Here is a 15,365-nt window from a genome sequence, read left to right as displayed (position 1 = left end):
AGCACATAAACTGAAGCAGAAAGAGCTGTCTTTCTCTATTTTGCTACTTCAAGAGGAAGAAACAAAATGATTTGTGAAAATATTTCCAGTGGATATTAAGCTCCTTGATCTGGATGAGCGGAGTTTATTTCACTTTGCTATTGATAATTATAGCATTGCAACCCTATAATTAAGGTCCTATCAGCCCTTCCTGTCCAAATCTTTTTTTCAAGGAATTAAATCAGACATCTGAAATCACATCACGTGCAAACATGCCATTAAAGTGGTCAGCCTGGATAGATTTTTTTTTTCAGATGGGCAAACTGATAAATTCATTTCTTTAGTTATAATACAGAAACAGAGAAATGTTGTGTGGTTTCAGATGCTTCCATGACCGGCTTTAATTAAAAAATAGCTTAAAGAGTACAGTCCAGGCGAAGAAGGAGGGTTCGAATCTGGGAAGGCGAGAAAGTTCTGATAGCAGAGGAGGGTACAAACACAGAAGTACCAGGTGCTGGAATGAAAAACAGACAGGAGAGGAGGGATGGTCTTGTTAAGAGACTAGACTGGGACTCAAGAAATGTAGGTTCAATTCTCAATGTTGACACAAACTTCCTGTGGGACCTTGGGCATGATGTTTAATCTCTCTGTGTCTTTGTGCCTGGTCTCTCAAATGGGGAAAATAACCCCATAGGGTGAGTGGGAGACCTGAAGCTCAGACACTACACTAATGAGTATCAATCATGTAACCGTGTATAAATAAATACAAGAAAGACACGCAGGAATCCTAAATTTTGCAGGCTAAAGCCGTGATTCTCCATCCTGTTAAGTCTGCTTTGTGCTGTTTCGGTGGTGCAAAGCAGACCTCAACCTGCTTTCTCTGGCCAATGGAGAAGTCTCTTTGTATAGGGGGAATAGTCTGGTGGTGCAGAGCTAGTATAGTGCCTGCATCACTGGCCCTTAACTGTCCATCTGGGTGGGCTCTGGTGGGCTGCTGGCAGTCTGTGTAAGACAGCCCAATTTTTAAGCTGCTCGGCTTTGCACTGGGGAACATGCTGGGTCCCAACGAGTCCCAGTCTGTGCTTGATACTAACTTTGTAGCTCTAGCTGGACTGGAGGAACTGGGCCTAAATTTGTGGTAATCACGTTTTATCATGTTCAAGTACTTGTGAATTTGGGTATATAAAGTTCATTTGTATTTACTGGTCATGCAGATAGATATAAATCAATTTAAAGCTTGGTTAGACCAGAGTTCCAGGTAAAATGATTTAACCATAGTTTAAACAGACAGTTTGGATGGGGGCAACCTGTATTATAATGTCCTAATTTATCTTGATTTACTGCTGTAGGTTTTTTGTTTTCTTAAGAGCTTCTGCCTTGAGCATAGGTACCCACAGCAAACACACACATACAAGCAGAAGAACGCTTCCTAAACAAATGACCATGGCTGTTCAAACAGCCACATAACAAAATCAGCTGCCCACTAATTATTAAAAAGCCAGTGCCTGCAATTGGCTCCCCAAAGCCCTCATTTACACCATGCCTGGAAAAGGCCGGGAAGAAGATGAGCACCGCAGTATGTCCTGAAGCACCAGCATGTTGTAGAGTCACAGACTCTTCATAGGGAATGAATGGTCATCTAGCAGAGCCCTCTCTTCTCTCATACTAACGGGGTACTAGCTCAGATGATAATCCCTGTTACTTGCAACGGCTGGCTATAGCACCAGCAGACAGACTCCATCCAACAAGAATGCCATGTGTCACTCGGCTGCACAATCTGCCCCACATTACTCACACAGGAACAAAACACACACACACACACACACACACCCTTCCTAAAGATTCATTTGCCTGTCAGTGTAAAAAATGCCAGCAGTCTAAAGGTTAACATTTCCTCCACTCCCAGGAAATCAATAATTTGTCTCTTTCTAATAGTTTTATCTGCATATCTAGCTTTTCCAGAAAATGCCGATGGAGCAGCAGACATTATACAAAGGCATTTACGATTGATGTATCCTTCAGTCATATTACTGTCAATAGGTCAAATCAATGGCAATATGACTTTTTAGAATTAAAAAGGTTTCAAGTAGATGCATTTTACCCTTTTAATATTAAAAATGACACACATGCAAAAGTATGCAGTGTTGCTGTCGCTGTGTGGGTCCGAGGATATTAGAGACATGGTGGGTGAGGTAATATCTTTTATTGGACCAACTTATGTTGATGAGAGAGACAAGCTTTTGAGCTACACAGAGATCTTCTGAAGATACTACCTCACCCACCTGGTCACTTACACATGCAAGAGTGAAATAGGAAAAAATATTCTGCGTACAGGGGGCAGAGCACAATGTGGATGCTCTTTAACAAGTTTACTGTTATTTTTAGAGACAGTTCCCTGTGTATGCTTTTATTCCACCAGCAGCAGTGTTTTCTGTCCAGCCAAAGGCTTGGTGAAACACACAATGTATGTTTTGTAAGTGGCCTTGATCTAGGACCAAACTCTAGCTGTGGAGGCCTTTGAGCATCCAAGAGGTTATGCACTTTTCCCAAGTGTGTCTAGGTGTGGGGTAGGAGGCTGCTTGCGCTTCTCTTTCCTACACTCAGATTATTTAACATCACTGCAGTCTTCGGCTGCAACTGACTGAATGAAGAGAAGGCCAGAAGTTACATGTTAGTCCATGATCTGTGCTCCTGTGGGCAAAAGACTGAGTGAAGGAAGTGGTTTGGGGGTCTCAATGAGTATTGCAAAACTCCTTCCCACGCTGTATCTTCCAAACAAGCCCTTACTTTCTTTGTTTGGTAGCTCTAATGCTAAATTGTCATTCAGGTGCTGTCTTAGGCTATGTCTACACTATGCAGCTACAAGGCATGCAGTGTTGCCGCTGTATGTCGGAAGGAGAGAGCTCTCCCGCCAACAAAAAAAATTCCACCCCCAATGAGTGGCAATAGTGCTCCTGCCGACAAAGTGCTGTTCACAGTGGTGCCTTCCCTTTTTGGGGTGATTTAACACCTCTGAATGACAAAAGTTTTGTCGTTCACTTGCCAGTGTAGACAAAGCCTTACTCAAGATGAGCCACACAGTTTCCCCTGTCAGGGAATGGTCAGTCATGTAAGCACTAAATAATGTCCTGAAGATAAGTGCAAGGTTCTGTGACACCTAGGCAGCTCTTGAGGGCTCCACTGTGTGGATATACACAGTGGACTAGGATTTGGTCTTGAGTTACTTAATTTACAAAGATTAAATGGACTCTGGAAAAACATGCCAAATTATTTTAAGAAAGATGATATCCTGGTATGCTCAACCCTAAAATACTGCTGGTTTTATTGGGTGGCAGGGTCATGAAAAGTACTTCTCCATGCAAACTGGCCTTATCTGCTTGAAGCATTGAAGGAACATGATACAGTGTAGTTCTTCTGTTCCTGAAACAGATTCTCATTGCTCTCCCTAATTTAAACAAACTCATATCTCTCATGGCTTTTCTTTAACTAGATCTACATAGGATCAACATTTATCATGGAGGTGGGGGTACTGGGCCTTTGTAAATAAACATGTACAAAGGACACCCAGACCAAGGACTTGAATATATTTATACAGGAAACCTTACTGTGCTTTATCCCACACAACTTCCTGCTATTCTAACTTGCTTATTGGGAAGAAAAAGAAGAGCAGGTGATGTGTGCAAGTGAGAGAGTGAACCAGGGTCTGTGTTTCTCTCTGGCTACAGTAGGTTTTTTTTTAATAATTATAACAATTTGGGTTCAAACGTGAAATTTATACATTGTAAGGTGCTGTTAATATTATAAAGACGTGGCTAAGAAAAGCATCGTAGAATGTTCAGGCTCTCTTTTTGCTTTACAGGAAGTATTTTTATGATTCCCACATTACTGCAGTATAAAAAGAACAATAGAAAACACTGGGCTTGTCTACACTTGAAACATTACAGCCGCATAGCCGCAGCACTGCAGCTATGCTGTTGTAGCACTTCAGTGTAGACACTACCTATGCTGATGGGAGAGGTTCTCCCATTAAGATTCACCCCTCTGAGAAGGGTAGCTAGTCGACAGAAGAATTCTTCCATCAACCTAGTGCTGTTTACACTGGGGTTAGGTTCGGTTTAATTACGCCGCTGTGTGGTGTGGATTTTTCACACCTCTGAGTGAGATAGCTGGGTCAACCTAAAGTTTTTGTGTAGACGAGGCCACTGAAACTTCATTCTTACATGGCATTGAATTAAAGTGGGAAAAATTGCTCTCAACTCACACATCTGAGATCTATTGGCACCAGCTGGGAGTTTTGCTGTACAATCAAGTGTAAAATCTGTTTTTTCTATAAAAGAGTCAAGCTACACATCTGTTGTTTTAAGGTTAATATAAAAATGTTAGGCTCTAAGAGAGACTGTTTTGTGCCAGCATTACATTACTGCTATTTATAATGGTAAATGGTAAATATCTCCAGCTCTGCTATAATTCTTCACTGATTAACATCCTTGCTTGATTCAGAGTAGCAGCCATGTTAGTCTGTGTCCGCAAAAAGAAAAGGAGTACTTGTGGCACCTTAGAGACCAACAAATTTATTTGAGCATAAGCTTTCATGAGCTACAGCTCACTTCAAGTACCTAGAATATACAGTATTCTGGTTAACCATACTCCAGTTTTCATTGATGCTTATTATGAATCACTGCTCTTTGCCCAAAATGTGCCTCTCTAGTGTAGTTAAGTGGGGTCTAGTTGGAAGCTAGTCCACATATCCAGCCCTCAAACTCACCATAGTGGTTTTGTATTTTGTTTTACTCCCAGCTGCTGTACTTTTTTTCTTTCCTTCAGTGTTGGAGTTTTATTCAACAATTATTTAAAAGCCTTGGGCCAGCTGGTATAAACTGGGGTAGATCCTGTGAAATCAATGAAGCTTTATCATTTTATACCAACTGAGGATCTCGCCCTGATTCTCACAAACACGACTGTATTCAGGAGTAGGTACAGGCCTTGTGCCTTAAAAATAACACAGCTATTGAAGCCACAACCATACCAGGTATCTGTAATTTCATTTAGGAAGAAAGACTCAGGCTGTTTGACATATTCTAATGGGATACAGGAGGCAGAATCTGATTTTACTTGGAGAGGATTTAAACCAGTGTAACTCTGTGACTTCAGCGGAGTTATTTCTGATTTACAAAGGTGTTAGTGAGATCAGAATCAGACCCCTCGATTTGGGGTTGGCAACAGTGTAACGTCACAAATGCTAAAAGTCTCAAGGGGTTTTATCACCATGCCATAAAAACCTTATACTGTTACTCCCTCCTGTTTAGCTGCACCATTTCTGGCTGTTGCTGTAATTCAGAGAATCATTGTTCTAGTGCAAATGAGACAAATGAGGTAATTCCAGGTAAGGTTTTTCATGACCAACCGGGCTCAACAAGATCTTGGACCGTTTTCCCAATAAATGTGCCCTAATAGCTCCTCTGTGCTGTAGGCTTGTGACGCAGCACAGCCCACATTACACAGAATTTTTTAAAGACGGTAGTGAGAAAATGGACATTGAGCACCGGAGCTTCCAGAGGAACCTCTTCCTCAGGAAATGAAGATGGCAATGGAGCCCTGGGAATTCAGCTTCCTGACCTTCAGCTGGATTTATCTCAGTGACAGGAATTACTAACAATTCAACTGAGTAACGTTCCATTGTATAGAAAACTGTTTTACAAAGTGTTTTTGTTTTGTACATGAGACAACTTCCTGTATCCATGGGATTTAAAAGTGGATTTCATCACCGAGTATGTCTATGGTTTGCAAGTAAGGCTGCTAGCGTACTGGTGGATTTGATGGAGTAGTTCAGATGCAACTTTTGTGTGGGACTGTGTATGTACACACAACAAACACACAAATCAGGCTGTAAACTCCTGAGGTCTTAATGCCTTGTTTCCATTTGCATTAATGACTTCAACGAGAGTTGAGAGTGCTCAGCATCTTACAGGATGACAAGAGGCCCCAGTTCAGCAAAGCATTCAAGCACGTGCTTAACTTTAAATATGTGTTTAAGTCCCAGTGAAGTCATGGCAGAATCAGGGCCTAAGTACAGTAATTTGCCTCAAGTCACATAGCCAGTTAGTAGTAGCCAGGAACATTGTTTTCAGTCTCCTGCTATAACCACTAGACACCACTCTGAACAAAAGGGGAAAACAAATCCTAAAACTGTTCCATCGGAACAAAAAATACTGTGGCCCAGATCCTCAGAGTGTAAATTGGAGTAACTCTATTGGCTTCAATGAAGTTATGTTGCTTTACATCAGCTGAGGATCTGGCCCTAAACCCCTAAAACTAAACTTCTTTACTTATCTGAACTTTATTAATACAGAGGTCTTAAAATCTATTAATATGTTTGTGAACAAAAAACTGGCACATCTTCAAGTGTATTTCTGATCACAATGGGTACTTCTTGCACATCCTTCCAAAGTCATATGATATTTGTTATTTTATTAAAAATTGACATAATACCTAGAATACCCAGCTCTTTGTACTCTGAACTTACCTTGTCCCCAGAGTGTGACACATTGTTGTTCATGAGTCTGACATATGCCATTATAACAATACCCATCTACTCTGTAGCATGGATGTCCATCGTGCAAATATACATTAGCTGGGCAGTGAGGATTGGCTCCAGTGCAGAACTCCGGAAGATCACAGGAATTACTTGAATCTCTGCAAGAAATCCCTGCTGGCTTCAACTGAAGGAAGAAAAAAGCTGCTGTAATTCCAATCAATAAAAGATATCCGGTGGTATAATTTATGCTACACATTAATGTTTTATTTCAGTAGCTCTGCACCAACTGACCATTAAGCACAGCATAAAGACAATAGAGCACTTTATATATAATTTATTTAACATATTGTTTAAAGGTTTTTGGCACATTTTCAAAGCAAGGGCACAACTCTGCTCTTAGATGAAAGTGTATGGATCATGTAGTACACCTCAGAGTAGAATTTGGCCTTTAGTTACCTTCACAGTGGTTTGGTTTTTAAATAGACAGAGAAAGAATTAGCATCAATTTTTCAAGGGGCCTCCTTAATTGCTCTTGCAGACATAAAAGCATGTGGTGTTTTATGGCAAACGGCAACTGTACGTGCGGATCAAAAGTGAGGCTGAAAATATTTTTAGTGGTTCACTGTCGATATTGGGTCTACATTACATGCTCAAGGTGATTGTAATGACATAACTATTGAGTCAGCAAACTAACCATGTAACATTACACGTTCTGGCCTTAATTAATACAGCTAACTCAGGAACAGGTTATCCTCTCCCCCTTTCCTGCATACTGAACTGCGTGGCCTGTTTCTCATAAAAGATGCTTCTCTTTACATGTTTCAAATCTCCCCACCCTCCACAAGAGTATAGCCAGTCCAGATAGCTGCTCCTGTCCTTGCATTGCTTAACAGAATGACTTCATTCTCTTCAGAGCTGAAAGCAATTAATCAGTAACTGGGGACCTAGCCATTCTGAGTACTTACTTATCAACAAGATGACAATGGTTATGTACTGGAGTCGAGCTAAATTTTTAACTGCATCAACAAGGTATTCTAGACAACAGACAGAATGGCTTCAGTACTGACTCTGATAAACTGTATGCATGAGAAAAGCATCTAAGCAGGCTTAAAACAGTGCCTGCTAGCCTCATTGAAACCCCGCCTAGATACCTTACTAGCTCAAACTCAAAAGCTGTTTTGAGGACTTAGGAATTAATAATTTTATTAAGATAATGTTGAAATAAGAAACGGTACAGAGTTCAAGTATAGAAGTTTCTGGTTGTCAGGGGATAAGGTACAGATTATCAAGGGGTACGAAATTCGATTTAGGAGCTGGTGGAGTAAGGATTACATAATAATCTGCCATCTCCACGACTGGGCGTAAAAGTTTAACCGGTCAGAGTACAGACATTGAGCTATCGGGGTAAGTTATCCACATAACGGCTATGTTCAGGTGCGGAGTATAGTGAGTGAATACGATGGTGGGGATGGGTCTACCCTCATTTGGTGGGATTTAATGTTCAGTGGGTTTATGGTTCCAGTTCATACGGTCCGATGGGGAAGGCCTCTCAGTCTTTTTCCCACAGTGGGTGCACAATGTCGTACCGGCTCACTCCTCCTGGTACTGTCGGTGGCCGGTGATGTACTCGATGTAGATGTCTCTGGACCATCGGATGGTGTCCGAGACCATGAGGCGCCGCATGAGCCGTGCGTAGCGTCGACCAATCCTGTGTATTACTGTCTGTGGCAACCCTGCCTGGGTGCTCATAACCGTAGCCACAAGGCTAAGATTTGCTGCCATTTGTGACTTGCCAACAAAAAAGTTTGTTTTAATAGAATTCATTAACATTCATCCTCCTTAAGAACCCCTCCAGATACAGCATATGAAGCATGTCCAGCATACCTTGATTGCCTGCCATGGCATAGCATCCAGAAGTGTCTGCAAAAATCTGCATGCAGAAGTTCATACAAATGCAGGGATTTTGCATGCACGAGTGGAAACAGCCACAAATACTGCAGACACGATTAAGGTGGGCCTATTGATTTGACCCTGTATCTTCAGCTGCTGCTTCTGGCTGATTTTTTTTTTTTTAACTGCTTACATGAAACACCACAAGTGTCTTAATGCTTAATGATACCAATTTGTTTGTTCTGCCTCCTTGTTTACTAATCTGCAATTAAGAGGATTATGGAATTCTGCCACTCCACAGAAATAAGAAACCTTTCTACAAATTCACCTTGCAGTCTTTACAGCAAAGTCCATGTGCGCACACTGCTTCTTCTTTCAAAGTGCAGGTCGTAGCATTGCAGCAACGGTTTGTACATTCCTAGATGGAGAGTAAATTATAATTGGACAACTTTAAATAAAAACTGGCTATAAAGCAAGAGTCAACATTTTTCTAAAAAGCTTGCTGTAGCTCAAACAGAAGTTATGGGTTCGATGCAAGAAATACTGTGAAATTATACGTAGGTGTTCAAATTAGTTGACCTTTTGGCCTTGAAATCTATGACCCCATAAGTAACTGTAGTAAACCAGCAAGGGTCATAGAGCTATGCCTATTTACTGACCATCAGGCCCCATATATTATTAACATGTACAATATATACATGTAAGATTCACCAGTGGTTATAGTTCCACTGAAATCAATGGAGTTCCATTAGTATGAAGCTGGAGGAATGTAGTGGTGAATTAGGCCCAAATCCTCATTGCCAAATTCTGTCCTCAGCTATGTGTGGGCAGTGACACTGTTGTCAATGAGGCTGCACAGGATCACTGATAACCGAATCTAACCCTAAAGATATGACAGTCTCCAAGACATTATAAGAAAAAAAAATGAATCTAGCCAATCCTAATTGTCAGTTATTCCTAGATAGAATAAGAAAAAAATGAACCTAACCCACCTTAATTGTTAGTTATTTCTTGTTAAAATACTGAACAGATATTGCACTTGTTTAGAGAGTAACTAGAGGCCAAATCCTCAGCTGTGTAAATCAGCATAGTTTCACTGACTTCAGTGGAGCGGTATTGATTTACCTCAGCTGAGAATCTGACACATGGGCTCTATGGTGTCATTAAACATGAGCATTACAGTCCTCCCTTTTAAGAAAGTATCTAATCAGAATTCTGTACTGCAAGGGGATTGGTGGCTGTTATAAAGACTGAGATAATAATATTGTTCAATACTGCTGAGAATGCAAGTGCAATAGTCTTATATCAGAGCTATTCTGATAATAGGGCTTTGTAGAAAATATGAACGGCACTATCACTAACTGATACATTCTCAGTTCATGTTGGTGCATTAGATTGTGGCACTTCCCATGTATGTGGGTTTTTACAAACTTTATTGTCTTAGACTGAAACAATAAAAACTTTAAGAAACTAGTGGATTTGCTTCTGAGATTATAGTCATGAGTTGCAAGCTAAATCACTAGCACTTGAATCACATCTGTCTCAGATCTAAAATAGCAGCAGATGAAACTGCTGTTCAGCAGTGTTAAGTCAGCCTGCCATCTATCCATGCTACAGAATATTCAAAAGTAGGATAGAGGCTATGAATGACATTCCAACCAAAAATCAAAATCCCTCTTGCTAAATTCTAATCACTCACTCCCCTGTTACTCATCATGGTAAAGGGCAGGCGAACAGGTTTTGCGTCTGGGCTGGTAAATTGTCATAACTGTGGTGTTGTCTTTTAAATGCTGGCAAGAGAGTTTTGTGATGGAGGAGAGATGGGAAGTCACAAGCCTGGGCTGCTACTTCAAAATATTTCTTGTTCACAGGAACAGAAAAGCATAGGACTTGGGTTTCTTGGAGTAGGTTTCCTGGCCTATGACAGCATTTCAGCCAAACAAATTACAACTCCTGCATTCCACAAGAGATGTTAGTTACTGATAATACAGACCATCTTGTTATCACAAGGCACCAACATCTCTCATAATTTCTTCCATTGTCTCCAGGACGTGGGGTTTACAATGAACCTCTCTGCTGCCCAAAAGATGTTACAGTACTTTACACGTTTTCTGTGGTCTGTTTCAAAATTGTTTAATTTTTAAAATAAAAGAAGGAAGCAGGCGCTGCAGAATACGCCTGCAGCACATCCTTCAGCTCTCTTTGTACATAAAGCTTTAATGTGGGCCACAACGGGAATGCTGAACGTAACTGGTGTTTTGCATTGACATCAGTCTTAATCAGGATTTCACATCTTGTCTTAATTGTGGTAACGTAGCAAGGGCTGTAATCAGCTACCCTTAGCTGACCCTTATACTGAGATGCATACTTCTCAATGACCCAATGAATAAGGGTCTCAGAACTTGACCCTAATGTCTTGGTTAACAGGTCCTGCAGAGCCAAAAACTCAAGGTCATTGTGTGATCATCACATAGCGCACAAACTTCTTAAACCTGGACATTAAATACACCTCTACTCCTGGGTAAAGCTTTTATGAGCAGAGCAAAGAAAATTGTAGTATGTGATTCTAACTCATTGGACAAACCACTTGTTGTACATAAATATGTTTGCAATGATATTTAATCTTGAAAGTTGATAAAAACAACTAGAATGTGCAGCATGCGACAGTCTCATATCCAGAGGTGCACTGTGACTGGTGCCATATAGTATTGCATTAGCACTGGTGTACTGACACTGCTCTAAACGACTTGATAAGTGAAACATTAACTAATGTAACAGATTTGCTGGTACCTCTCAGACTATCCTGGGAGACTGCAAGTTCAATCCATTGTACCTGAGTCACAGTTTTCTAACATATTTAAGAAAACAAAGAAAGAAGAGGCAGATCAAGGTACTATTCAATGGCATTAAGTGGCTTCGACTCTAAAAAGGTGTCACTAACACTCAAGTAAAAATGAGAAAGATAACTGGATTAGAAAGCTATTTGCAAGCTATTGACACTCTAGAGGAGTTAAACAAGAAGATAAGCCTACTTCTTCAATCCTGTTACCCCAAAGAATGAGTGAGCTGTCAGGAAACCCTTATGGGCTGTACAAATTCAATAGACTGTATGGAAAGGCTACAGCGGTCGTTTGCTATTTTAACTGCCCTGGGTCTATTTTGTCAGCAGTTCCATATTTATCAGAGGAGACAAATGCCTCATCTGCTGATGTGTTCAATTCAGTTAGTCTGGGAGAAGTTCAATATGACCAATGAATATTGAGGCCAAAAGAAGTACGGATGTCTGATCAGATATCATTTTAATCCTGGTTTTCTGCATCATCTCTCCTGATTCGAGCAGTCCTTTGACACATACACTAAATTAAATTGAATCAGCTTTGAAGTAGCAGTAACCTTTTTGTAAGTAGTGTAGGTTATTTCTATTAGTAAGGCAACTGAATCAAATGGCAGCAAAGAAAAAATTCAAACCAAAGTGGGAAATGTATTGTGCATAACAATGGAAGCAGGTTTTCCTGGGAGCAATGTTTTATGATATTATTTAGTTTATAAAAGCAAGTAGCTCCAAATCCAAGGAAATAAATCTCCAGCTAATATATGGTATCTTGAGAAATCTTAGTAATTTTAACTAATTTGTGTTGGTTTCAGGTCATTAAGTAGTACTGAAAGGGATTCCCAAGTTGCAAATCCCAATAGGAACATGGTTAAAGTTCTCCGGCACTAATCTTAAGAGATACAGGTAGTTTGTAAAACCACACTAATATGACACTTAGGCCTGCCTATTGCACTGCAATCAGACACAATGAAAAGCGGAGTCTAACAGCTATTTTGGAGAGTTTAATTAAGGTTTGAGATTGAGAAATGGAGGAGGAGGAGGAAGGAGAATTTTATTTAATACCCATCAGTCTCAAAAAAGTACTTTGACTAATTTGCAAGCACTCTTGCCCTCTTCTCCATAAAAGATTGGTAGCAAGGAGAAAAGCAGTAATTCTAAGAGACAGAGAGAGAGACAGCCTTACTTCGGGTTCCCCACAGTCACACTCCTCTCCATCTTCCACATAGCCATTCCCACACTTCCGTCCACCAAATGATTCCTTAACTTCAGGCAGGTTAAAGAGACACATCCCCACTCCTTTTTCCAGGCTGTTTTCCAGGTCCTTTTTACTGCAGCTGCTGAACATCATGGGGAATGGATAGCTGGGAGAGAAAAAGATTGAAAAAGAGGAAGATTAGCATTTTCAGATGACCCCCCTGTACCTCTATACACAAACAAGCACCAGGCTTTCCATTATTCACCATTCCACACAGAATTCATAGTAGGTTGAACCATTCCAAGAAACATTTTGAGACTAGACTCAATTATTTCCAAGAGAATTTCCATGCTTAACCACCTAACTTATGGATGCAAACAAGACTTCTGCCTGCAAATCAGGAGCTGGATGTCTACATAGCTGACTATGCATGCAAAATTTTGAGTGCTAGTTTAGGCCATCCTGCACCGTCCACAAGTGCAGAATCGTCGGCAGGGCCTTAGGAGCTAGTTTAAGGCCCCTTTGAAAATTTGGCCCAAAATTATAGATTTCACTCTCATTTTAAAGTTACCACATTTTATTAGAGAGAAGTTGTAGGCCCCTTTGCCTTCATCTTGGTAGACTCATGGTTTTCTTAGGGAAATCAAGTGAGAAAAATACCAAGTTATTTAAATACCAAGCCCACTCCTGCAATCCCCAGGCAAGCAAAACTTGCCTTGAAGTCAAGGCCTAGGGACCATGGATCTGAGGCAAATTCTGTTCTCATTTTATACCAGGATGGATCCAAAGTAAATACTGAAGCCACCCATATTATGGATTTACACAGGTGCAAAAGCAGAATTTGACTCCCCTGATTACTGGTCATGGGCATGAATATTTTAACTTCCTTTTTAAGATGCTCAAAGGGTGTTAGCACCAAGTCTACAGACATGCTCTGCAATGCTCTGTGCTTTTACTGCAGAGGATTCAAGTCTGCACCCACTGTTGTCAATGGATGTTTATCACTTGATTCAAAGAGAACAGGCCCAGGCCCCCAAGGCCCACTGACTTCAGTAGTACTTGGATCTGGTCACTGGTACATTACTGTGGAAATCATGCTATCACCCTGTAAAGAATGCCAAAGCTCCCTTTCTCCACTGGGACATGTGTATGGTTACATTAGATCTGGATCGCAACCAGCTGGCAAATAACATGCAAGCTGTCTTATTTCCCTGAAGACTTTGGACACTATTCACCACCACTCTGCAGTCAGGCAGTAATTCAACATCATGGCAGCACAGGAAGCCAGACTGATGATGACTGGGCTTTGTTCCCTAAATGCTTTCTATCAGTCACATATTATTAAGAACAGGGTATAATCTTAACAGGCAAATAAGATAATAAATGAAAGTCCTATGCTGTTGATTTACAGAATTTAATGAATCAATTGTTATTTCTAATAATGGAGAGTAGAAAGTGTTCTCAGAGCCTGTGAGACCATGCCCAGAGACAGCAGAGAAAGGATCCTTTCTAGTTAAAGAAAAAAACCCAGACTGCAACAGTTGTAAATGTAATGGAGGTTTAAGTTCCTATGTTGATTTAGAAAGGTTAATTAGGATCTTACAGTAAGGTGGAGAGTACCTTATGCAAAGAATTAATTTGCTCCTATTTAAAATTACCTTTTCACAGATTCTTCTGAAATAAAATAATCAGCTCTCTAGCACAGGATGCAGATGTGCTTCTGAAGAAGAAAATAATTTTCACCGAACACTTATGGGGCTTGACTTGCTAAACTAAACAATGCTGTGGTTCACTGAAACATGACTCTAATAAGCTAACAGGAATCTTCACTTAAGGAATTGGTTTCTGGAAAATGTTAATGTTTAGTAGGATGACAGTGCTGAAGAGAAACTATCAATGTTCAGAGGAGCATGAGAGAGGAGTCAGGCTACTTTTCAGAAGCCTTGGGCTCTTAGGGGAAACAGGGAAGGGATCTGGGGATAATGGGGAAGGAAATGAAGGGAATTTGAGAAACCTTCCTACCTACCCTTGTATAGAACCAGGGGAGATTAGCATAACTGTGGACTCTTGATTGTATGCAGTGTAGTTGTAGCCCTGTGGGTCCCAGGATATGAGAGAAACAAGGTGGGTGAGGTAATATCTTTTATTGGACTGACTTCTGTTTGTGAGAGAGACAAGCTTTTGAGCCACACACAGCTCTCTCAATTGGTGATTCCTGACAACTCTTGGTTTGATGGGAGAAAGTTGCACAGAACATTCTGTGTATGTGAATGCGAACAGGTAGGCAGACATACAGCATTTTCAAATTCTGGCATAAATGCAAGCATCATACATATGCACGATTCACAGATTCTGTATGGACCACGTCTAGTTGGCAGCCGGTATCAAGTGGAGTGCCCCAAGCATCGGTCCTCGGGCCGATTTTGTTCAATATCTTCATAAATGATCTGGAGGATGGTGTGGATTGCACCCTCAGCAAGTTTGCAGATGACACTAAACTGGGAGGAGAGGTAGATACGCTGGAGGATAGGGATAGGATACAGAGGGACCTAGACAAATTAGAGGATTGGGCCAAAAAAAAATCTGATGAGGTTCAACAAGGACAAGGGCAGAGTCCTGCACTTAGGATGGAAGAATCCCATGCGCCGCTACAGACTAGGGACCGAATGGCTCAGCAGCAGTTCTGCAGAAAAGGACCTAGGGGTGACAGTGGATGAGAAGCTAGATATGAGTCAACAATATGCCCTTGTTGCCAAGAAGGCCAGTGGCATTTTGGGATGTATAAGTAGGGACATTGTCAGCAGATTGAGGGACGTGATCGTTCCCCTCTATTCGACATTGGTGAGGCCTCATCTGGAGTACTGTGTCCAGTTTTGGGCCCCACACTACAAGAAGGACGTGGAAAAATTGGAAAACGTCCAGCGGAGGGCAAC

The 15,365-nt window shown here is 40.9% G+C and overlaps 1 protein-coding gene across 4 annotated transcripts in view; it reads right to left on the bottom strand.

Annotated features, from left to right (window-relative positions):
• The window catches only part of ADAM12 (ADAM metallopeptidase domain 12), a 353,132-nt gene that overhangs the window by 35,859 nt on the left and 301,908 nt on the right, over positions 1–15,365 (bottom strand). For all 4 annotated transcript variants that reach the window (XM_073354062.1, XM_073354060.1, XM_073354063.1 and 1 more), the window contains 3 exons: positions 12,421–12,598; positions 8,733–8,822; positions 6,503–6,698 (listed from right to left, as the gene is read on the bottom strand). In XM_073354062.1, coding sequence (XP_073210163.1) covers positions 6,503–6,698; positions 8,733–8,822; positions 12,421–12,598 — 464 coding nt within the window. The remainder of the gene's footprint in view (positions 1–6,502; positions 6,699–8,732; positions 8,823–12,420; positions 12,599–15,365) is intronic.

This window comes from Lepidochelys kempii, chromosome 7 (assembly GCF_965140265.1).
Source record: "Lepidochelys kempii isolate rLepKem1 chromosome 7, rLepKem1.hap2, whole genome shotgun sequence".
Taxonomy (NCBI): Eukaryota; Metazoa; Chordata; order Testudines; family Cheloniidae; genus Lepidochelys; species Lepidochelys kempii.
Note: the sequence above shows the minus strand (reverse complement) of the source record. Positions and strands in the feature narration are given on the sequence as shown.